The 26270-nt window shown below is 38.2% G+C and overlaps 1 protein-coding gene across 30 annotated transcripts in view; it reads left to right on the forward strand.

Annotated features, from left to right (window-relative positions):
- SLC38A9 (solute carrier family 38 member 9) overlaps positions 1-26270 on the forward strand; it is an 85040-nt gene that overhangs the window by 1002 nt on the left and 57768 nt on the right. For 6 of the 30 annotated variants that reach the window (XM_008952730.5, XM_063604458.1, XM_063604454.1 and 3 more), the window contains exon 2: positions 13574-13720. In XM_008952730.5, the coding sequence (XP_008950978.1) occupies positions 13608-13720 (113 nt within the window). In that variant the 5' untranslated portion in view covers positions 13574-13607. Of the gene's footprint in view, positions 1-57; positions 106-7126; positions 7240-8665; positions 8822-13573; positions 13721-16802; positions 16975-26270 lie in introns of those variants that run through there. The other 24 variants (XM_003827371.6, XM_055112375.2, XM_063604456.1 and 21 more) reach the window with 9 other exon arrangements.

The following is a 26270-nucleotide window of genomic DNA, read 5'->3' on the forward strand; positions in this document are numbered from 1 at the left end:
AAAGCTGGAAGAGGGGTTTGAGAGCAGCTAGTCAAGCGCATTCACCTCATTTTACAGAGAAGGAAACTGAGGTCCACCGAGTTGGAGAAACCCACTCAACACCAGGTAACCATTTAATGGCAAACTCGACCAACACCTAATTGTCATGACTCCCAGGCAGTGTCTTATCCATTGCCGTGCTCTGTAGATGAGCACACTATAAGTTGTAAGTTGTACCTCCACCTTGTTTTCTTTTTTCTTTTCTTTTCTTTCTTTTTTTTTTTTTTCAGACAAGAGTCTCGCTCTGTCGCCCAGGCTGGAGTGCAGTGGAGTGATCTCGGCTCACTGCAACCTCCGCCTCCCTGGTTCAAGCGATTCTCGTGCCTCACCCTCCTGAGTAGCTAGGATTACAGCTGCCCGCCACCACGCCCCGCTAATTTTTGTATTTTTAGTAGAAACGGGGTTTCACCATGTTGGCCAGGCTGGTCTTGAACTCCTGATCTCAAGTGATCCGCCTGCCTTGGCCTCCCAAAGTGCTGGGATTACAGGCGTGGGCCACTGTGCCCAGCCTCTTTTTTCTTTTTAATACCTTCAGACATGACAAAGATCTGACATATGTAGGATAGGCAGCTGCTGAGGAGAAAGATTTTTTAAAAACGTTTCGGCCAGGTGCCGTGGCTCACACCTGTAATCCCAGCACTTTGGGAGGCTGAGGCAGGCAGATCATGAGGTCAAGAGATCAAGACTATCCTGGCCAATATGGTGAAACCCCGTCTCTACTAAAAAAAAATACCAAAATTAGCCAGGTGTGGTGGCACATGCCTGTAGTCCCAGCTACTCAGGAGGCTGAGGCAGGAGAATCGCTTGAACCCAGGAGGCGGAGGTTGCAGTGAGCTGAGATCGTGCCACCGCACTCCAGCCTGGTGACAGAGTGAGGCTCCGTCTCAAAAAAAACAAAAACAAAAACTAAACAAAAAAATTTCAATAGGTCAAAATTACCCATGTCCTAACTTGAGAAAAATCTCTCTGCCTCATAAACAACTACAAACTTCGTGTTAAGATAGAAGGTTCGGCCGATTGCGGTGGCTAATGCCTGTAATCCCAACACTTTTGGGAGGCTGAGGTGGGCGGATCATTTGAGGTTAGGAGTTCAAGACCAGCCTGGCGAACATGGTGAAACCCTGTCTCTACTAAAAATACAAAAATCAGCCAGGTGTGGTGGTGTGCATCTCATCTGTAATCCCAGCTACTTGGGAGGCTGAGGCAGGAGAATTGCTTGAGCCCGGCAGGCGGAGGTTGCAGTGAGCCAAGACTGCACCACTGCACTCCAGCCTGAGCCACAGAGGGAGATCCTGTCTTAAAAAAAAAAAAAAAAAGTTGTCACCTGTAGTTTCTTTGTTTCTAAGAAAAGAAAATTTACCTTTCCTTCCCCTAGACTTCTGAGAACAGTTAGACTTAGATTCCTTTTCTTTTCTTTTCTTTTTTTTTTTTTGAGATGGAATCTTGCTCTGTTGCCAGGCTGGAGTGCAGTGGCGCAATCTCAGCTCACTGCAACCCCTGCCTCCCGGGTTCAAGCGATTCCCCTGCCTTAGCCTCCCAAGTAGCTGGGACTACAGGTGCACACCACCATACCCGGCTAATTTTTTGTGTGTGTTTTGGTAGAGATGGGGTTTCACCATGTTGGCCAGGATGGTCTTGATCTCCTGACCTCTTGATCTGCCTGACTCGGCCTCCCAAAGTGCTGGGATTACAGGCGTGTGCCACACACGCCCAGCCAGTTAGCCTTAGATTTCTAATCACAATCTTAAATACTATATATTTCAGTTACATACATAAAATAATATGCTTTTAATTGTGATTTTATAATACTCTAAATACTTACAATAAAGGGTAAACTCAGCATAGGAGGATGGAATACCAACCTGAACTACAAATTGAAATAGTATTGTTTAGTATTTTTTTTTTTCTTTTTGGGGTTAGGGGCAGAGTTTTGCTCTGATACTCAAGCTTTAGTGCAGTGGCACTATCATAGCTAACTGTTACCTTGAACTCCTAGGTTCAAGCAATCCTCTTGCTTCAGCCTCCCAAAGCATTGGGATTACAGGCATGAGCCACCACACTGGACCTATATGGTATTTTTTAAAAAGTATATATGGGCTTAAAAGTTAAAAAAAAAAAAAAATCACTTAGAGGTTAAAAATGTCTACCAGGCCTACATTTTATAACATACTTAAATTTCTGTCCTTTGCTAGGGTTTTTTCTTTCTTACCACTGAAATATAACTTGAGAGCATTTAGTGTTCCCATTGTAGAAGGAGAGATTCTTTGGTACCACAGCGTTGCTTTGGTAATTTCTTTGTGAGACCACACTATCCTCCAGCACTGTCAAATTTAACGCCTTTTGAAGCATTTATTGATCAGGTTGGAAGCATGTTCCAACTGTCACATCAGAATAGGAGAATTATAGATCCTATTGGCTAACCAGTAAATGATTCATCAGGAAGAGATTTAGATAAGTTTGTTATTGGAGTTTATAGCTGTTACAGACTAATACAGAAGAAAATATATATACATAGCATAACTGCTTCCACCAGGGTGACTTTTTTGTGGTGTGGTTCCATTTGCTTTTATGTTGGCATACTACAGAGGTAAGTAAACTATGACCAAATTTGGCCTGCTGACAGATATATTTTTTTCATAAAGTTCTATTGGAACACAGCCATGCACACTCAATTGCCTTTCATGCTAACAGGTAGAATTGAGTAGCTGCAGAAACTATATGGCTCAAAAAGCCTGAAATATTTATTATCTGACCCTTTACAGAAAAAAATATGTCAACCTCTAGCCTAGGACACTGAGTATAAATGTAGTATCTGAAACTCTATAACATACACAGAAGTATTCAGTAATATTCATTTTTAGTCTCTGAGAAAGAACATATATAATAGTTGTATGTGGGTCCATAGTCACATTTATTTGGGCACAAGCTAGTGTATTCTATTGCAGATTGATGCTAGCATCTTGGCATAGATTCTATAGATTTATTTTTGCAAAGAATTGTGAAAAGACATTTCTGAGCCTAGTATGGAAAGGGCTGATATTCTTTGAGATACGCCAATAATCACAGTCAATACCTTTTTAAAATAATGTCATACCAGTTTACTTTGATTGCTCTCTATGTCCTTTTTATGGAGAGAAGTGCTTCAGTACAGGCACTAACATTTTTTGTTCTTTTAGAGACAGAGTCTCACTCTGTCACCTGGGCTGGAATGCAGTGGTGCCATTGTAGCTCGCTGCAGTCTCGAACTCCTGGGCTCAAGCAGTTCTCTCACCTCAGCCTCCCAAGTAGCTGAGATTACAGGCATGAGCCACCATGCCTGGCTCAGTCACCAACATTTTAAATAAAAGTCGAAAGTACCAAGCAAGTCAACTAAGCTGTTCATTCCCTATTGGGACCTATCTCAGTCTCTTGGTGCTGCTCTAATGAAATACTTGAGGCTAGGTAATTTATAAACAATAGAAATTAATTTCTAGCAGTTGTGGAGGCTGGGAAGTCCAAGATCAAGCCACCTGCAGATTTGATGTTTGGTGAGGACCTGGTCTCTGCTTCCAAGATGGTGCCTTGATGCTGTGTCCTCACATGGGGGAAGGGATGGAAAGACAAAAGGGGTCTAGCTAGTTCCCTTCAAACTTTTCATAAGGTTACTAACTCCATTCATAAGGGTTCTGCCTTCCTGACATAATTACCTCCAAAAGGGTCTACCTGTTAATACTATAACATTGGCAATGAAGTTTCAACATATGAATTTTGGATGGGACACAAACATTCAAATCATAGCTGGACTCCTTATTAAAACCAATCTTAAACAATTAGAAACTCATTTAATGACTTAGATTTGACTTAGTGGTCTTGCATCTGGGACTTTGTTTTAAAACTCAGAGATTGAGTGAGATGTTAAAAGTGATTATGTCTGGGTTTTGTTTTGAGACAGAGTCTTGCTCTGCAACCTCTGCCTCCTGGGTTCAAGCAATTCTCCTGCCTCAGCCTCCCGGGTAGCTGGGACTACACGTGTGTGCCACCACTCCTGGCTAATTTTTGTACTTTTAGTAGAGACAGGGTTTCACTATGTTGGCCAGGCTGGAATATGTCTGTTTATGTCATCTTGTATATTTAGCCCCTACCAAATTATATCAATGTAATGTCTGACAAATTAATACTATAGAAGTATTTAGCATTTTTGTTAATCATTGATAAACTATTCTGCATTATCACCTATGTAATATTTGCTGTAGAACTCTAATTCACCTCTCAACCTAATTCATCAAACTTCGGGATATTTTATACTTCTCATCAAGACATTCAAAAAAGCTTTAAGACTAGGCATGGTGGCTCATGCCTATAATCCCAGCACTTTGGTACTTTGGGAGGCTGAGGCAAGAAGATTACTTGAGGCCAGGCTGGGCAACATAGTGGCACACAGCTGGGATCCCAGCTATTTTAGAGGCTGAGGTGGGAGGATAGCTTGAGCCTGGCGGGAGGAGGTTGCAGCAAGCCCAGATGGCACTACTGCACTCCAGCCTGGGTGACAGAGTGAGACCCTGTCTCAAAAAAAAAAAAAAAGAAAAAAGAAAGCATATCTGTTGTCACCTGAAATTCTCAGGAGCAACGAGTACAGTTGTTTCTGTTGTGACAAAACTTGCACCATCTACACAAAAAAATAAAAATTAAAAAATTTAAATAAAAAAATTCCACCTTGGCTCTGTGTGGGGAAAAAAGGAGGGGACATTAAATTTCTGTTGAAAATTTAACATCATGCTAATTGACTAATTGAGACAACTGCAAATTACCAATTTTCTTACAGTTCTTCATATTTACTTGAATATTATAAATCTTTGAAAGGCACCAGGGACTTTGAACTCCTCATTTATGATTTGTTATTTGAAATCATCAGTTTTCTACTTATTTAGAATAAATAGCTAATTCTGCTATGCTGCAGAACTTTGGATTTGCTCAGAACAAATACACATAGGTGACTAAACTGGAAATTTTAATTCCTCAGTGGCCCTTACATTTTTCCCCAACCTTGATTTCACTTTTTGATAAGGTTCACTGAAATCCAAGGATCTTTCTAGATTTCTCCTCTTTGCTGGTTTCTTCACTTTCAATCTTTAAGTAAAGTATTAATTTCCAGAAAGTGAAAGGATCTTCTCTCTCTAAACTCACCCACATTCTCAGTTTAGTTTAGGAACCAATACTACAGAGTATATTGGTTTACAAAGTAAATTAGAAAGTATAGCCATATATTTCTGCCATTGTTTAGGCAGATATGTTTTTGCTACTCTGACTTGGCTTCTGTCCTTTCCCTTGTTTCACTGCCACTGGAAGGGTTGTTGCTGGCTAAGGAAATATTGAGCCTTGAGACAAAAAATTTTGCAACAAAAGAAATTTACCTAAACTAGCTTGCTTCAAGAAAAACAGATTCATGGTGTTTAATGTGTAATCCAGATACCCAGGCATGAAGTTTCACTCATTCTAGCCCTGATTATGTCTTAAAGAGTTTAAAGCCAGCCAGGCACGGTGGCTTATGCCTGTAATCCCAGCACTTTGGGAGGCCGAGGCAGGCAGATCACAAGGTCAGGAGTTCGAGACCTGCCTGGCCAATATGGTGAAACCCCGTCTCTACTAAAAATACAAAAAAATTAGCTGGGTGTGGTGGCAGGCACCTGTAGTGCCAGCTACTCGGGAGGCTGAGGCAGGAGAATTGCTTGAAATGGGGAGGCGGAGGTTACAGTGAGCCAAGATTGTGCCACTGCACTCCAGCCTGGGTGACAGAGCGAGACTCCGTCACCAAAAAAAAAAAAAAAAGGGTTTAAGGCCATTTGCCATTATAGCTATTATTTTATATTTACAAAACTAAACAAAGAAGACCTGATTTTCAGATGCTTCTTTTGTCCTCCAACCGAACTCCTCCTTTTTAAGGCAGACATCAGAGTATACAGGAAATAACATTTAGAATCAAAGTGATCTGGTTTCAATCCCAAGTATGGTTTTCTTAGCTTAGTGATTTAGGACAAATTACTTCTCTGAGCTTCAATTAATTTCTTTCTTTCTTTTTCTTTCTTTCTTTCTTTCTTTTTTTTTTGTAATATGAAGGTAATACCCATTTCCCAAATTCTAAGGATTTATTGGATTTAAACAATAACATGTAAAACATTAGGCCAGTATTAGGCATTCAATAAATAAATGTTAGTTCCATCTCCCACTATCTTCTATTAACTTGTGTTTTTCTCTCAATTTTCCTTCAAAAATGACACCAAGTTTTGTCTTTTTGATATCCTTTAGTGCTGTCTTGTTTGTGGCAGTTCAATAATTCTATTATATAAAGGTCAACCTTTTTATTTTTCTTACCTTGCTGAGTTTGCTCACTTTATACTAAAGGCATGTAGATACATCAGCTGATTTTGTTCAGGCCGCTAAGTTAAGGCAATACATATTTTTTCTTTTTCTTTTAAAAAAAGTTTCTTCTTGTATGTCCTTCCAACGAGTAATTTTTCTAGTTTTAAACAGCTAAATTCATAATAAAAGTGATAGCTATGTTTGTTGAATATTCACTGTGTACCAGCCACATTATATGTATTATCTCATTTTAATCCGAAACCCTGTAAGACTAGTATTTTTATTATCTCCAAAACCAATGAATCTTAGGGAATTTAAGTAAGTTGCCCAAAGTTGCACAGTTAATAAATGGCAGAACCAAGATTCACATCCAGGCAATCTTACTTGTGAGCTATCAACCACCACACACTACTTGATAGCACCAGAATAGCCCAAATCTCAAATTACCCAATGTGTGTAATTCAGACAAATTAATGCCTTGCAGTTCTTTCTGAAAGTGCTTTTATGCATTGTTGAAGATTTAGGAGTGATACGGTTCTGGCTACTTATCAATATTAAAATTTTTCTCTAGCATTTCTTAACAATTCTATGGATTGCTGTTCTTCCCTACAATATAAAAATTTTATTAACCTTCGTTAAGTTCAAAAATAATAATAGCAAACTCTTACACAGACTTTGGTAAAAGTTTGACATTGTTCTAAATGCTTGTACTTACTAACTTATAGGTTTTTAAATTTTTCATGTGTTTCAGAGTTTCCTGAATAAGTTTTTCCCAAGTTCTGTGTTATTCTTTTTGATGAAAGGATATTGGCTTCCCTACAATCATCTTTTCAACTTCTAAAATGTTTAATTTTTTAAATTGAGGTAATGCTTTAAAAATCAATAAAGCTATAATACAATTCTAAATAGAACTTCTCTACAATATGTTTATTTCTTTCCTAAGCTTTTAATTCTGGTGCTACACCCAGGTTAATTTAAAATGTATTTTCTGTTGGTATTGTATTTTATTTTATTTTTTGAGACAAGGTCTCACTCTTCCGCCCAGGCTGGACTGCAGTGGTGTGATCATAGCTCACTGAGACCTCAAACCCTCTTGCTCCAACTGTCTTCCCACCTCAGCCTCCTGAGTAGCTGGGACTGTAGGTGAGCACCACCATGCCTGGCATGCATATATATATATCAATCAAATTTTGTAGAGACACGGTCTTGCCATGTTGCCAGGGTTGGTCTCAACTCTGAATCTCCTGGCCTCAAAGGGTCCTCCTGCCTTAGCCTCCCGAAGTGCTGGGATTACAGGAATGAGCCACCATGCCAGGCCTATTTATATAGAATGTTTTCATTTATTACATCTGGGGAATCATCTTTTCAAGTTAATTAGTCAATTTGACAGTTTTAAACTAAGAAGATTTAACAGATTCTATCAATCCTAACTTCATTCCATCTTAATGTCATAAATTAGTAGGTTAATTTTGAAAAATTCTGCCTTTTAGTTTTAAAACTTAAGACCAAACAAGTCAACCGAATTGTTAATCAGTTTTATTATGTAAAGGAAGGAAGAGAAAGAGCAGGCTTTTGTTTTTTGCTGCTCAACTATTTTAATGAAATTAACAGTAATGAGTAACTTTATCTCAGTTGGTCCCATCTTACTGGGATTTTTGTAACAATTATCACTGAATTATGTACTTTATAGTCAAGAACATTTTTATGCTATAGATTTTCGAATACGTATAATACATTATATGAATCTGTGTCTCAAAGAGTCAACTTACTTATTCTTTTTACCTTAAAAGAATAAATTTTACACTGATTTATTACTAAGCTAATTTGACAGCTAGAGCTAGCAGTTGGTATAGATTTGAGCTGAAAGTGAAATGATGAACTGAAAATTGGAATTGGTTATTAGCATCCTAATGTGTTTTATTATTCAAGTGATTTAGGACAAGTTACTTGACTTCTCTAGGCTTCATAAATGATTTTTTTTTAACTTTATTGAGGGTAGGGATCATGACTTAAATTTTTTTTCTATGTTTTTCAATACCTCAGTATATTGTAGGGACTTGTTGAGAACTTGTTGAATGAATATATTGTTCAGAGTTTACCATTACTCAGTATTTTAGTTGTCACATCTTAAAATAGATAATCATTTTTACCATCACACTCCCTTCATAAGATATAGAAATAAAGCCCTTCTTGTTTGGAAATGGTGGTATTTTGGTTTTACTTTTTTTTATGTTACTGTTGTAAGGTACTACTTTAATATTTTTATTTAACTTTATTTGTTTGTCTTTAGTAGAACTAAGCTAATGAGAGCTTTGACTTGCTTAAACGTTGGGCAGGAAAGCAGAAGAGAAAAGGGAAGTGGAAATCAAAACAACAGAGAAAAGAAAATGCACATATTTGGGAAATAGAACATGTTACTAACATCTGTGTCACATAATAATCAGTGGTAGGTTGACATCATTTGCCTAGATGTTCATGACTGAAGAAAAATTTTTCACTTAAAAAAGGAAAAACCTGAAGAGGCTGCCTATGTTTAAAAAAAAAGAGCAAGTATTTTCATTTGGTTTTTGATGGAAATGATAATACATTTGAACATTTTTTTTTTCCCATTACAAAGTACTAAATGAGGTCAGACATGGTGGCTCATGCCTTTAATCCTAGCACTTTGGGAAGCTGAGGCAGAAAGATTACTTGAGGTCAGGAGTTCAAGACCAGCCTGGGCAACATAGTGAAACTCCGTCTCTACCAAAAAAAAAAAATAGCCAGGCATGGTGGTGCACACTTGTAGTCCTAGCTACTTGGGAGGCTGAGGTGGGAGGATCACTGGAGCCCAAGAGGTCGCGGCTGCAGTGAGCCATGATCATGCCACTGCACCACTCCAGCCTGGGTGACACAGTGAGAACCTGTCTCAAAAAAAAAAAAAATTAATGCTAAAATGTAATATGTATAATCTCATTTAATCCTCAAACATTAATTTGTTTAAATTTTGAAGATGCAGAGATAGTCTCATGGAGATTAAATGGTTAATGCTAAGTTACACAGGTAGTGAGTGTTAGATACAGGATTTCTAATTCAAAAACTTTATTTTCTTCCTACTGTTTCATAAATGTTACATTTAGAAAATTAAGAAAAGTGGACATATGAGTCCGTTAAACAAATATGGCAACAATAAAACTGTACTTGTTAAGTAGTCTGGGCAGTAACAAGTAACAGAAGAAAGTGAAAGATACAAGGGACTGAGAAAGAAATGACAAAGAACAGGAAAGACAGCATAGCACAGTGGTAAAGAGAACAGGCTCTGGATTTAGACTGCCTCGTTTTTAATTCCAACTCTGCCACTTACTAACTTTGTGATCAGTTACTTCTCTGCTGTGTATCCTTATCTATAAAATGAGGATAATAATAGTAATTTACAGGGTAAGTAATAAAGCTACATCCCTTGCTTTTACATGTTAAAACCTATTTATTTCATCAGCATCCCCGACCTCTACCCACTGGGTGTCAGTAGCACTCCCTTTAATTCTAACAACCAATTGGGTAAGGCCAAATTCCTTATTACCCTTTTCTACAATTCTTGACATGCTGTGTAGAGTACAGTGTAGGGGGATAAGGATAGAAGCAGGGAGCTCCATTAGAATGCTGTTGTGGTAATCTTGGTAAGAAATGGTAGTGATTAAATTCTGGATATATTTGAAGGAAAAGCCAATAAGATTTCCTAATGGGTTGAATGTAGACTGTGAGAAAAAGAAGTCATGAGTGATTCCAAGAATTTTGGCCTGAGCAAGTAGAAAGAGATTTTATCAACTGAAATAGGAAAACACTAGGTGGGGTAGTTTTGGGGGAAGAAAATCAGAAATTCCATTTTGGACATGTTAGGTTTGAGTTGTCTATTACATCTAGCTAAAGATGTTGAGTAGGCAGTTGAATAAGCAAGCCTGAAATTCAAAAAAGAAGTTTAGGCTAGAGATATTAGTGTGGAAATTGTCATTGCCTAAATTAATAGAACTTTCTACAATGATGGAAAAATGTTTATGTCTATACTGTCTAATATGGTAGACACATGTGGCCACATGTGGATTTTGAGCACTTCAAATGTAGCTAGTGTGACTGAGGTACTGAATTTTTTTATTTTAGTTAATTTAAGTAGCCACACCTAACTAGTGGCCACTGTATTGGGCAGCACGAGCTATGATAGTAAAACCATAAGACTGCATAAGATTACCAAGAGATCAAGGGTAGGTCAAGACTGAACCTTGGAACTCTGCAACTGTAAAGGGATCTGAGAAATGAGAAAGCAGCAAAGGAGACAGAGAAGGAGGAGGGACCAGTGAGGTAGGGAAAAAACCTGGAGGCCCAGTGAATCCAGCTTGTCAAGGAGGAAAGTGATTCTTTTGGCAAATATTTCCAATAGGTCAAGTAAGTTAAGGACTGAGAAATAACCCTTGGGGTTACCAATGTGGAGATCTTTAGTGATCCAATAAGAACAGCTTCTGTGTAGTGATAGGAAAGATATCATGATTAGCATAGGCTGAAGAAAGAATGAGAGGATCTTATTTATCTTGTGCTTTCTATTTTTTCCCACCTATTTTATATTTTTTTCTCCTCTTTTGCTTTCCTTTAGTTCAGTTATTTTTTATCCTTCTTCTTTCCCCTCTACTAAATTTAAGGTTATACACTGCTTTCTATTAATAGTTACCTTAAAATAACAACATCAATGTGTGATGTTGATCTGGACAACATGAGGACCTTTGGACATTTTAATTCCAAGACCTTCGTCTGACTTTTTTTTTCCCCTTTGGTCTGGGATTTTAGTTCTTTTTTTTTTTTTTTTTTGCTTGTTTTATTTTTTTTAATTGGGGTCTCACTCTGTGACAACGAGGCTGGAGTGCAGTGGTGCAGTCTTGGCTCACTGCAACCTCTGCCTCCCTGGTTCAAGTGATTTTCCCACCACAGCCTCCCAAGAAGCTGGAATTACAGGCGCCCACAACCATGCCTGGCCAATTTTTATATTTTTAGTAGAGACAGGGTTTCACCATGTTAGCCAGGCAGGTCTCGAATTCCTGACCTCAAGTGATCTGCCCACCTCGACCCCCCCAAAGTATTGGGATTACAGATGTGAGCCACTGTGCCCAGCTGTAATTATTTTTTTCAAACCCTGTAATGTTTATTCTCTTACATTCATTAAATTTCATAAATCTGTAGATAGGTATCTTTAATGGTCAGCCATTATCTCTACAGATATTACTTCTGTCTTCTTACTTTCTGATTCTCCAATTACATGCTTTTCAGACCATCTCATTCTATCCTTCATGTTTCTTAAACACCTTCCACATTTTCTGCCTTTATTTTTCTCTCTCTGCCACATTCTAGGTAGTTTCTTCTGACTTATCTTCTACGTCGTTAATTTTCTCTTCAACTTTTAAACTCATTCATTGAGTGTTGAATTTGGGCTCTTGAATTTTTTTTTTCCTAAAAATTCACTCTGGTCCTTATTTAGACATACTAAGTCACTTTTTGAAAATGTCTACTTTTTCTGTTATTAAACATAGGGAACATTATTTTATATTTTTATTCCATTGATTTTTATAGTTGAAGTTCTTGTGGGTCTGTTTCTGCTTTTGTTTCTTGTTCTCACTCATAGTACTTTATTTCCTCATATGCTAGGTTATTTTTGACTCACTGTTTGTTGTCTTTAAATGATTGTTAGCAGGACTTCTTTGAGGCCTACGATGAAGGTGTATCTTCACAGGAAAGATTTACATTTGCTTCTCTTGGTTACCTAGAAGTGCTACCAAGCAGGTTAATCTTAAATTACATTCATAGCTTTAAGTGTTCCTTGCAAATTCTCATGAGGTGCAGTTTATGGTAACAAAAAAGCTCATACACACACATGATGTGGTCAGTAGTTTTGGGTGTTTTTTTATTTATTTTTTTGAGATGAGTCTAGCTCTGTCACCCAGGCTAGAGTGCAGTGGCACGATCTTGGCTCACTGCAACCTCCATCTCCTGGGTTCAAGCTATTCTCCTACCTCAGCCTGCCAAGTAACTGGGATTACAGGAGCGTGCCACCATGCCTGGCTATTTTTCTATATTTTTAGTAGAGACAGGGTTTCACCATGTTGGCCAGGCTGGTTTTAAACTCCTGACCTCAGGTGATCCACCCACCTCTGCTTCCCAAAGTGTTGAGATTATAGACGTGAGCCACCACTCCTGGCCAGTTTGTTTTTTTGTTGTTTTTTGTTTGTTTGATTTGAGACAGGGTCTCACTCCATCATCCAGGTGGCTGGAGTGCAGTGGCGCAATCATAGCTCACTGTAGCCTCCAAATCCTGGGTTTAAGCAATCCTCCCGCTTCAGCCTCAGCCTCCAAAGTAGCTGAGACTACAGGCATGTGCCACCATGCCCAGCTAGTTTTGTTTGTTTTTTAGTGGAGATGAGGTTGTGCCATTTTGCCCAGGCTAATCTCAGACTCCCAGCCTCAAGCGATCTGCCTCAGCCTTTCAAAATGCTGTGATTACAGGTGTGGACACTATAGCCTCTGGTCCATTTTAAGAAGACTTCTTTGTAGTTCCCTTGTGAGGGAATAAGCCATTTTACTTCTTGTTAAACCTTACTCTGATGGCAAAGGTCTTTATAGTTCCAGCTGTATTGTGGTGGGGAAGTGGGGAAAGGGGATGATTTATTATTATAATAATTCCTTACTTTGGATGAACACTGAGCTTTGACTTCTGTTTCCCAAATACTACACAAGGCTTTGAAAACCTCAGCTGGAATTCTTCTGGTACAGCAAATACCCTCCAGGCAGCAGCAGTTTCCTTCAGTCATTTTCCTCTCTTGGTTCTTTAATTTCACCTACAAATGGCCTGATTTTCCTTACTGTTTTTGATGCTTTTCAAAGATTTTAAAAATATTTTATTCAGTATTTTTAGTTTTTTTCCGCAGGAAAAATGAGTCCGAATAGCCTAATCTGTTTTATTACTGAAAATGAATTGCCCCACTTATTTTTTAGTAAGCTGAAAAACAAGAAATAACTCAATTTAAGGTTAGCAAGTTTCTGATAAATATTTCAGGCATATACCTCATTAAGATATCTTCAGCAAATTCCAGTATTTTTCCAATTTGTTATTCATGAATATTTATTAGTGATGGATAATAAAATATTTTAAAATTAAACTAAATTATTTATCTTCTTTGTGTAGGACTAACTTCTTCAGTGCTTAGAGTGTGAGAAAAATGGCAAATATGAATAGTGATTCTAGGCATCTTGGCACCTCTGAGGTAGATCATGAAAGAGATCCTGGACCTATGAATATCCAGTTTGAGCCATCGGATCTAAGATCCAAAAGGTAAGCATTTAAAATAAAACACATTTTATAATTAGGGTCTTTAATGATTAAAATACATCTAATTATAACCAAACATGTATAGATTTGATTATAAAATATCCACTTTCTTACAGGATTTGTGTGTATACATGTGGAGAGAAGTAAATAGGAATACTATTTACTGGTTTATATTTGATTTTTTTTTTTTTTTCCCACTAAACTCAACATCTCTGTTGGGGGAGTGGTTGGGGTAACTTTACAAAGTAAGGTACATTGATATAATTCATTTAACAAATATGTATTGATTACCCACTTTGCGCAAGGTAATATGCTAAGTGCTCGAGGTAGAAGAGTAAAAGTAATAGAAAATCTTCATCTTCATTGAGGTAAAATTTCAGCAGATAGTTTAAAATAATTTGAGTTTAAATTTTATTTCATTGTATACCTGTAAAACCCAAAAGAATCCACGAAAAAATTATAAACAGTAAGAGAATTCAATAAAGTAGCTGCTTACAAAACAGGCAAAAATAAATAGACTTCCAATGAGAAAATGTAAGAAAAAATAAAATACATAGAAATGGTCTTAACATGAATGTGTAAAATCTATATGAGAGAAACTAAAATGCTTCTGACATAAAATAAGATTTAGAGTATTTCATAAAATCTGAGATGCTACTGATTATAAATTGCATATTTAAAAAAAATTTAACACTAAGAAAAACTGCTGCCCATAACTCTGATGCAATAACCTCTTAGGACTTAGAGTTTTTGTTTTGTATTTACTGCAAGAACTCTTGGGCCACGCACGGTGGCTCATGCCTGTAATCCCAACACTTTGGGAGGCTGAGGTGGGTGGATCACTTGAGGCCAAGAGTTCCAGACTAGCTTGGCCAACATGGCAAAACCTGATCTCTACTAAAAGTACAAAAATTAGCTGGGCGTGGTGGCGCACAGCTGTAATCCCAGCTATTTGGGAGACTGAGGCATGATAATCACTTGAATTTGGGAGGCAGAGGTTGCAGTAAGCCAAGATCGTACCACTGCACTCCAGCCTGGTCATAGAGCAAGACTCTGTCAGGAAAGGAAAGGAAAGGAGAGGAGAGGAGAGGAGAAGGGTGGGGAGCGGAGGGGAGGGGAGGGGAAGGGAGGGGAGGGGAGGGGAAGGGAAGGGAAGGGAAAAGGGAAAAGGGAGAACTCTTGGACTTATGTGATATTTTATCCTATATTTCTTGTGCAATTATAAAAATGAAAATAGAAACAAAGTATATTGATTAAGGTATTACTGACACCTCACATTTAGAATATGATTCTTCTGAATTATTTTTTGATGTAGAGTCATCAAAATAGTTGTTTCCCCCACCACACACACACACAGAATTTTCCTTAGTGCCATTAAGAACCCTGGTGCTGTAACATTTCCTGAAAAGATTTTCTTCCAGGTCACTGACACTTAAGTTTTGATGCTTGCACTTTCCTGATCTTACCAGAAGATGTCACAAAAGGTTTTCTAACAAGAACATGACCCATCTGTCTTCCTCAAATGGTCCTTAAATGGTTTGTCTGACATGACCACGGATGGCAGTTACCTGTCATGCCATCAGGAATAACTACTATCATATTGTCACTTGCTGACAGTGATTTTTTTTTTTTTTTTTGAGACAGGGTCTCACTCTGTAGCCCACACTGGAGTGTGATGGTGCAATCATGGCTTGCTGCAGCCTTGATCTCCTGGGCTGAAGCAGTCCTCCCACTTCAGCCTCCTGAGTAGCTGGGACTACAGGTGCATGCCACTGTGACCAGCTAATTTTTTTTTTAATTTTATTTTGTAGAGAAGGGGTCTTGCTGTGTTACTGGGGCTGGTCTTGAACTCCTGGGCTCAAGCAATTTGTCCATCTTAGCCTCCCAAGTAGCTGGGACTACAGGTGCACACCACTGCACCTGGCTAATTTTTCAAATTTATTTTTTGCAGAGATTGCATCTCACTTTATTGGCCGGGCTGGTCTTGAACTCCGGGGCTCAAGCAATCCTCCCACCTTGCCCTCCCAAAGTGTTGGGATTACAGGTGTGAGTCACCATGCCTGGCTCTGGCAGTGATGAAAAGGTGTTCTAGATTATGAGATTCATCCTTACTTAGAAGTGTTTAAATATGTATATTAGAATCAGTAAAATATGATGTAATAAAAAGAATTAAATGAGGCATATTCTGCTCTCATTGGGAAGACTCTGAAGATGTCATAGTCTTCAAATTTTAATCCATAAATTTAATGTGATTTCCCCCCTAAAATGCCAGCAGCCTATTCCAAAGTTTATATGGATCAGTAATTTCACTTCTAAGCATTAATTCACATTGTCAAAAATTGTATGTGTACAAGGTTGTGTAATGCAGTATTTGTTATAGTAGTAAAGATTAAAAGCAATCAAAATTTCTTACAGGATTGGATAAATAAGTTGTGGCACATTTATACAATGGAATATTTTTTCCTCTATTAAAAAGGAGATGGCTTTATTACATATCAAAATGGAACAAGTCTTCAACTTATTTTGTTAAGTGAAAAATTGAAGTACAGAGCAGTGTGTATAGTATGCCACCATTTGGGTAAAAATAAATAAATATAATATGTATAAATGAAGTTTTGGGTAGTAAATAGGAAACTGTAAGACGGTTGCCCCCTCAGAGGGAAACTGAGTGCTTTAGGCGGGATGGTGTGGCAGATACTGTTAGGTAGACACCCAAAAATTAATCAGCAACCCTACCTATTCCTTAATGTCAACAGAATCCTTATTTTTTTGAGTCACAATGGGTCTTCATCCAAGAGATGAAAGATGGTTGGTTTAAGCTAATCTTGATAATCCTATTTTCATTCGCACATACTTAAGTTTTTAGTCTTTCTTAAAACTAGAGGTGGAAATGTGAAATTTATCACATGAGAAATTTATCATTGTCATTTATAGTGGCCATCAGAAAAGATAATGAAATAAGACTTTTGATTCTTACTTATATAATCCAATGTCAGTAAATATAAGCACTAATGAATGCTGACTTGAATGCTCAGGGTTTTCTTGAAAATTCTAAATTCTGTGATAAATAATTGACCACTGTGACAACAGAACGTAAGTCATTAAAGTGCATTCCATTACAGTAAGTTGGCAGGAGTTCAAACAGTTCTCTGTAAATTTGTTTAACTGCGTAGATTAAATGGCAATATATTTTCTATAATGAAACTTGTTGAAATGAGAGGGAATCAGCTATTTACAATCATGGCATAACTACCTAGGTAAGCATGTTTTAAGAAAGGCAAATATAGAGACTTAGCAGTACTAAATGCTAATTTGCTTGTGGAATAATTTGTTTAGGAAAACAAACTATTTAATGAGAAAAAATGTAAGTACCTTCAAACATTGTTATTTCTGTTAAAATATGGATTACTTCACATTACATATATAAATAAAACTCATCTACACTGTGGGAAAATTATCTTCCATTTGAAGAACCAGATTAGGACAACTATTTCCAAAACTGTAGTTATTTTAGAGTTACCTTATGACTTTGGCAATATCTTCAATAGTACCTGTATAATATAAGTGAATGTTTCTTCAAAAATCTATTTACTTTTTAAAATTAGGGTTAATTTAGCCTCAACCCAGCTTTGTAAAACGATGGATTTGAAGTGTTGTTTATGCTTTTTTTCTAATACGCATTGCATTAAATACCAACTAGTTTAAATAGCATTTATTCTTGTGCTACTTACAATCATCTTACATATTACCATACTTTGAGAAACTGTCTTTGGCTGTCAGAGTATGTCAAGTATATATTTAGATTACTTATCCTCAGTTTAGCTTGTGGTTTTCTATCTCTTCCACTAGGTGGCAATAAAAATCACATAATTTTAATAACTGCTTTGGACTGAAAGTATGATGGTTCGCTTATCCTTTTAGTGGAACTGGGGTCTAACTAAACTTAGGTGGAGGAAGGAGCTTGTTGTTATAGGGGAATAATATATGTCAAGTCATTTGGGGGGCTTTTTCAAACTATGCAGGCCTACTTTTTATTCTGCATACCCCTCCCCCACCAGTTTTCCCCCTGATTTGGGGGTGGAATAAGGAGTGTGAGTGGAGGGACAGAAAGGTTTAGAAATCTCCTATCTTGATATATGTGCTACATTCCATTAGCAAGTACCAGTCTAAGAGGTTATTTTCCTGTTTTTCTCAGACTTTCTGGTAGCCAAAGATAGAACCTGATTTTCAGTATTGCTTGATGTTGCTGCATATTCAGGATTGCTGCTATTCTCGGACTATGCCCTGGGGAAGTTGACCATCCAGCTAGCCTACAAACAGATTGTGAAATAGTTAATTTGTTTTTGAGCTTCTCTGGTTTTTCAGTCTTTCTCTATCTCTGTTTCCTCTTCTTCCATTTTCCCCAGGGCCTAGGGATTTCATATCCTTCTCTGTATGCCCAGTATTACCCAGGGCAGGAATTCATTCAGACTTAACCCCTTAGGCAATTCTTTGTAAACCATATTTTTCTTCTGCCCCTTATTCACCAGTACTTATCTGTCCTATTCCCTCCAGGGCTCTGTTGTCAGCTTGGTATTATAATGGTAAACAATTGGATATGTCAGAGACTTAGTCTATTACATTTCCATGGCTATTTGCATTTTAACATGGAGAATCCGGTAAATATGAAGTCCTAACCAAAAGTTTCAAGATTTTTCTAACTGAGAACATTTCAGGTGCTCTGATAAGCCAAGTGGGGTACAGGCAGCATTCCTACTGCCCTTCAAACAACCTAGGTATGCTGTGGCACTCTTTTTTATAATGTCCTCTAGTGTGCACATCTGTAAATTGGTCTTTCTGTTTTACCTGTCACTAATACTGTCACTATAGAGCAGCCTAAGTTGACTCTTTTTGGTACTTGAGGTCTTAGGAGAGAGGAAGAAGGAAAAATATATAAGGACAAAGAATTTGAGAGAATAAAAGGATTCTGATGGGATTGTAAATAAGGTCGCAGTCTAACAAGTTTATATTTAGATTTAAGACATCTCTAACTGCACATCTCAGATTGTCCTCTTAGCACTTTAGAAAAAGTTCCTTTGGGGAATCTAGTACATCTAGTAAAATGATATTTACTAAGGCAAAGTGAAGAGTTTATCTATTAATAGGTAACAGTAGATAGATCCTGGCCCAGTGACAGTGATTGGAAGTAATTGAGGCTTGATGGTTTCATAGCTGGGATTATACAGATGTTCAACAAAAGACAGAAAAGTAGTTTTCCCAGGAGGGGTGGTTTCCAGAGTTGTATAAATTATATTTTGAGGAACTTGACATCAGTGTTAAACAGATGAACTAGGACCTTGGTCATTAATCAGTGGCTAGTGCGGATGGCCAACTTGCTAGTTGTATTACTTTTATACCCTTCTCCATCCTCTTTCCCTTCCATTCTCTCACACTTGGGCCTCCCTCTCTTCTCTCCAACTTTCCACCGTTACTTTTCCTCAAAGGAACTGTCTTTTTGCTAAACACTTGAAGAGTGTTTAGCAAATCCTGGCCTTAGAGTCAGAGATGCCTTAAATCTAAATACAGGCAAGGCACAGTGGCTTACACCTGTAATCCCAGCACTTTGGGAGGCTGAGGGAGGTGGATTGCTTGAGGCCGGGAGTTTGAGACCAGCCTGGGCAACATAGCGAGATATATGCAAAACTTAGCAAATTTCTACAAAAACAAAAAAAATCTAAATACAAACTTTGTTAGACTGGGATCTTATTTCTAGTCCCATTAGAATCCTTTTATTCTTTCAAATTCATTGTCCTTATATATTTTTCTTTCTTCCTCTCTTTTCAAATAGTTTTGTTTGCTTAATTGCCCTTTTGTATCCATAATTGCTTGCCTGAGTGGCTTCTTTCTTTCCTAGATCAATCTGTTCTAATTGATTTTACTATTTGTTTACTTGCCTGGAAGTTAGTTTTGCTTTATCATCTTTTCTTCCTGTCTCATTATTATTATGATGCTTCTCCACTTATTTTGGGGTGTTCCTGATAAACCCATCATAAGCCAAAAATATCCTAAGTTGAAAATGCATTTAATACCCAGATAAAACCATCATAAAGTCAAAAAATCATAAGTTGAACTGCTGTAAGTTGGGGACTGTATTAGAGAAGCCTGAAGAAAGAGGGAGCCTCGTTGGGTTTGACTGGTACTCTTTAGGGCCAAATCAAAAGTGTGGGTTTTTTGGAGGAAATAATATGAAGGGTTGGGCTAGCATTGTTCTCTGTCTGCTCAATATTGTAACACATCCAAGTATATATTTAGTCAAAAGGGTTTTAGTGTAATAGTATAATTATGCTATAAAAGCAGTAAAACCAATTGCAAGTATATAACAAGAGATTTGAAACTTCTTTTAACAAGCAGACTTAAAACCAAATATTATTGAATTGATGGAGGCACATGAAATGCCAGTGTCTTGTTATAGCTCAGTGGCTGACTATAGGCCAATGATAAGGAATTGGTGTGAAAATTACACATTGAGATTATGCATCTTTGACTTGCCTGATACTTTTTTTAGTCTCATTCTGAAATTGTCCCCGAAGTCTATTACATAGCTTTTCTATGCCTTATTTTAAGTTAGGAGATATGTTTTCTATAAAATCATATTGGGAATTGTTTTGGTGCTATACTTATAAAAAGCCCTGGTTCATTTGCTAGAACATCATGCTTCCTTATTTTTTCTACTTCAGTAGTTTATAGTTTATCTTGGTATATTATCACTACTTCAACTAAGTTTATTTTTATCTTTGTTTAGTGTATACAGATCTGACCTGATACTTATTCTAACACTAGCTTTTTTAAAATAACACTAGTTTTTACTTATGTCTATCAAAACTTCTGCTTTTTTATTTACCTATACTTCATATACAGAATGGCTTCTAGTTTTACTTCTCTTAAATTGTCTTATTAATTTCAAATAGGGGCAAGCACTGGCCTTCTTTATTATGTCTTTGAGTGTAGCTATGCCTGGGAATTTACATGTTAAAATACAATTTCATTATGTTATTTTCATTTGTTTCTCTTTTCTATTATAGTGAGAGTTATTTTTATTTTTTAAAAATTATGTCTCTAGGTAGTTATATATTTTCTATTTTATTAAGGCTAGTAAATGGGATATTAAAAATAATTGCTTAAAGAGGTCATGCCCTAGGGCCGGGCGCAGTGGCTCACGCCTGTAATCCCAGCACTTTGGGAGGCCGAGGCGGGCGGGTCACGAGGTCAGGAGATCGAGACCATCCTGGCTAACACAGTGAAACCCCGTCTCTACTAAAAATACAAAAAAATGAGCCGGGCATGGTGGCGGGCACCTGTAGTCCCAGCTACTCTGGAGACTGAGGCAGGAGAATGGTGTGAACCCGGGAGGCAGAGCTTGCAGTGAGCCGGGATTGGGCCACTGCACTCCAGCCTGGGCAACAGAGCGAGACTGTCTCAAAAAAAAAAAAAAAAAAGAGAGATTATGCCCTAATTCATACATTGCTGGTGGGATTGAAACATGGTACAAAGACAAGGATGCCCTCCCTCACTACTCCTATTCAACATAGTATTGGAAGTTCTGGCCAGAGCAATCAGGCAAGAGAAAGAAATAAAGTTCATTCAAATAGGAAGAGAGGAAGTCAAACTATCCCTGTTTGCAGATGACGTGATCCTATATCTAAAAAACTGTATCGTCTCAGTCCAAAAGCTTCTTAAGCTGATAAGCAACTTCAGTGAAGTCTCAGGATACAAAATCAATGTGCAAAAATTGCTAGCATTCCTATACACCAACAACAGTCAAGCCGAGAGCCAAATCTCGAATGAACTCCCATTCACAATTGCTACAAAAAACTAAAATACCGGCCGGGTGCAGTGGCTCACACCTGTAATCCCAACACTTTGGGAGGCCAAGGCGGGCGGATCATGAGGTCAGGAGATTGAGACCATCCTGGCTAACACAGTGAAACACTGTCTCTACTAAAAATACAAAAAATTAGCCGGACATGGTGACACGCACCTATAGTCCCAGCACTCGGGAGGCTGAGGCCAGAGAATCTCTTGAACCCAAGAGGCGGAGGTTGCAGTGAGCTGAGATCACGCCACTGCACTCCAGCCTGGGCGACAGTGAGACTCTGTCTCAAAATAAATAAATACATAAATACATAATAAAAAAATAAAATACTAGGAATACAGCTAATTAGGGAAGTGAAAGATCTCTACAAGGAGAACTACAAACTGCTGCTCAAAGAAATCAGAGATGACACAGACAAATGGAAAAGCATTCATATGCTCATAGATAGGAAGAATCAATATCATTAAAATGGCCATACTGCCCTAAGCAATTTATAGATTCAATGCTATTTCCATTAAACTACCATTGACATTCTTCACAGAACTAGAAAAAAACTTTTAAAAATATGTATGGAGCCATAAAAGAGCCTGAATAGCCAAGGCAATCTTAAGCAAAAAAAAAAAAAAAAAAAAAAACAAAGCTGGAGGCATCATGCTATCCAACTTCAAATTATATTACAGGAGTACAGTAACCAAAACAGCATGGTACTGGTACAAGAACAGACCCACAGACCAATGGAACAGGATAGAGAACCCAGAAATAAGACCGAACACCTACAACTATCTGATCTTCAACAAACCTGACAAAAACAAGCAATGGGGAAATATTCCCTATTGAATAAATGGTGCTGGGATAACTGAGTAGCCATTTACAGAAAATTGAAACTGGACCCTTTCCTTAACCATATACAAAAATTAACTCAAGATGGATTAAAGACTTAAATATAAAACCTAAAACTATAAAAACCCTGGAAGACAACCTAGGCAGTACCTTTCAGGACACGGGCACAGGCAAAGATTTCATGACGAAGATGCCAAAAAAATGGCAAAAAAGGAAAAATTGACAAATGGGATCTAATTAAACTAAAGAGCTTCTGCACGGCAAAAGAAACTATCAATAGAGTAAACAGACAACCTACAGAGTGGAAGAAAATTTTTGCAAACTATGTAGCTGACAAAGGTCTAATATCCAGCATCTATAAGGAAGTTAAACACATTCACAGGAAAAAACAACCCCATTAAAAAGTGGGCAAAGAAATGAATAGGCAGACACTTCTGAAAAGAAGACATATATGCAGCCAACAAGCATATAAAAAAAGCTCAATATCACTGATCATTAGAGAAATGCAAATCAAAACCACAATGAAATACCATCTCACACCAGTCAGAATGGTTATTATTAAAAAGTTAAAAAGTAACAGATGCTGGTGAGGTTCTGGAGAAAAAGGAAGGCTTATACACTGTTGGTGGGAGTGTAAATTAGTTGAGCCATTATGGAAGATAGTGTGGTGATTCCTCAAAGACTTAAAGACAGAAATACCATTCGACCCAGCAATCCCATTACTGGGTATATACCCAAAGGAATATAAATAGTTATATTATAAAGATACATGTACACATACGTTCACTGCAACACTATTTACAATAGCAAAGACATGGAATCAACCAAAAGGCCCATCAATGATAGACTGGATAAAGAAATGCATACACCATTCAATGCTGTGCAGCCATAAAAAAGAATGAGTTCATGTCTTTTGCAGGGACATGGATGAAGCTAGAGGCCGTTATCCTTAGCAAACTGACAGAGGAACAGAAAACCAAATACCACATGTACTCACTTTTAAGTGGGAGCTAAATATTAAGAACACCATGGACACATAGAGGGGAACAACACACACTGGGGCTTACTGGAAGGTGGAGGGTGGGAGGAGGGAGAGGATGAGGAAAAATAACTGATGGATACTAGGCTTAATGCCTGGGTGATGAAATAATCTGTACAACAAACCCCCATCACACATGTTTGCCTATGTACATAGGCACATCCTGCACGTGTAACCCTGAACTTAAAAGTTAAAAAAAAAAAAGGTACAGCCATTTTTGAAAACAGTTTGATAGCTCCTCAAATGTTAAATACAGAGCTGTCATATGACCTAGCAATTCTACTTCTAGGTATCTATCCAGAGAATTAAAAACATATGTCTACACAAATACTTGTAAACAAATGTTCCTAACATTCATGATGGTCAAAGTGGAAACAACTCAAATGTCCATCAACTGATGAACAACAATATGTATCAACCTTGAAGACATTATGCTGTGTGAAAGAAGCCACACAAAAAAGACTACATATTGTATGATTCCATTTATATAAACTTTCTAGATTCGGTAAAGCCATAGAAACAGAAAGTAGATTAATGGTTTCCAGGGGCTGGGGAAAGGGGAAAATGGGGTCTGGGACTTCTTTTGGGATGGTAAAAATGTTCTAAAATGGATTATGGTGATGGCTGTACAGTCATCAATCTGTGAATTGACAGATTAAGGAATTTGGGCTGACCAAGTTGTTGAGAATAACTAGAAAAGCTGACAAAATGTTTTTAAAAATATGCTTGAAGACATAGGACAACTAATAAGACAATGTAGAATACCGAGGTCTAAATCAGGAAGAAGACAAAGCCAGAAAGGAGAGCCCAGCATTTCCTCAAGAATATCTGCCAATTCCAGTTTATTAGCTGAGAGGCTTAAAACAGAGCTTTTGGCCAGGCGTGGTGGCTCACATCTGTAATCCCAGCACCTTGGAAGGCCGAGGCAGGTGAATCATCTGAGGTCAGGAGTTCGAGACTAGCCTGGCCAACATGGTGAAACCCTGTCTCTATTAAAAATACAAAAATTAGTTGGGCATGGTGGCAGGCGCCTGTAATCCCAGCTACTCGGGAGGCTGAGGCAGGAGAATCGCTTGAACCCAGGAGGTAGAGACTGCAGTGAGCTGAGATTGCACCACTGCACTCCAGCCTGGGCGACAGAGTGAGACTCCATCTCAGAAAAGCAAACAAACAAACAATAACAACAACAACAAAAACCAGAGTCTTTGCCAGCCTATAGGGCTAAAGGAAGAAAATTTGGAATCCAGGGTCCACTAAGAGAGACTTCACGTAAACTTTAGGTTGGAAGGCCAAAGGCTACAGCCTAGAAATGTGAATGAATTTGAAATAGAATGGCCTCCTTTCAGGAACCGAAGCCCAACTTTAACTCATCTCAATCCCCCAAACTGGATTAAGGTGATCTAGGATTGCTCCTGTCTCAAATTGACTTCCCAAAGCCAATATAAACTCTTTCTAAAGAAAATACTTTAGATTTCAAGTTATTTATACAGTTTTTTTATTTACAATGTCAGGAACTTGCTAAAAACTAGCCAAGTGTAAGAGAAGCCAGGACAAGATGATTGGAAATTAAGAAACTCAATACACAATAGAAAGAGACTTACAGGTGATCCAGATAATGGAGTTATCAGGAACAGACTTTTAAAGAACTGTCTTTAACATGTTCAAGGAAATGAAAATAAGACTGAGAATTTGGCAGTGACTAGAGATAAATATGAAAAAAATAAATTTGTGGAAAATGTTTTTTCAAAAAGAATCAAATAGAAATTCTGTAATTACAGTACCCAAATTAAGAAATCAGTGACAATAATGAATGTTGACTAGAATGTGGAACAGTGGGAATGCTCATATAGTACTAGAGTAAGTATAAGTACAGTCATTTTGGAAATGAGTTTGTAATTATCTGCTACCATTGAGTATACACCACGTTTATAATCAGTAAAAATGTATGCACATTGCACAAAGGGACATGTAAGAGAATATAAATTAGAATTGATTTATAAGAGCTCCAAAGAAACCCAGATACCCATCACAGGAATGGATAAGTAAATTGTTGTGTTTTTTTTTTTTTTTTTTTTCTTTTTTATTGATCATTCTTGGGTGTTTCTCGCAGAGGGGGATTTGGCAGGGTCACAGGACAATAGTGGAGGGAAGGTCAGCAGATAAACAAGTGAACAAAGTTCTCTGGTTTTCCTAGGCAGAGGACCCTGCGGCCTTCCGCAGTGTTTGTGTCCCTGGGTACTTGAGATTAAGGAGTGGTGATGACTCTTAACGAACATGCTGCCTTCAAGCATCTGTTTAACAAAGCACATCTTGCACCGCCCTTAATCCATTCAACCCTGAGTGGATACAGCACATGTTTCAGAGAGCACAGGGTTGGGGGTAAGGTCACAGATCAACAGGATCCCAAGGCAGAAGAATTTTTCTTAGTACAGAACAAAATGAAAAGTCTCCCATGTCTACCTCTTTCTACACAGACACAGCAACCATCCGATTTCTCAATCTTTTCCCCACCTTTCCCCCCTTTCTATTCCACAAAACCGCCATTGTCTTCATGGCCCGTTCTCAATGAGCTGTTGAGTACACCTCCCAGATGGGGTGGTGGCCGGGCAGAGGAGCTCCTCACTTCCCAGTAGGGGCGGCCGGGCAGAAGCGCCCCTCACCTCCCGGACGGGGCGGCTGGCCGGGCAGGGGGCTGACCCCCCCACCTCCCTCCCGGACGGGGCGGCTGGCCGGGCGGGGGGCTGACCCCCCACCTCCCTCCCGGACGGGGCGGCTGGCCAGGCGGGGGGCTAACCCCCCCACCTCCCTGTTGTGTTTTTATA

The sequence above is a fragment of the Pan paniscus genome, chromosome 4 (assembly GCF_029289425.2).
Source record: "Pan paniscus chromosome 4, NHGRI_mPanPan1-v2.0_pri, whole genome shotgun sequence".
NCBI classification, from domain to species: Eukaryota; Metazoa; Chordata; class Mammalia; order Primates; family Hominidae; genus Pan; species Pan paniscus.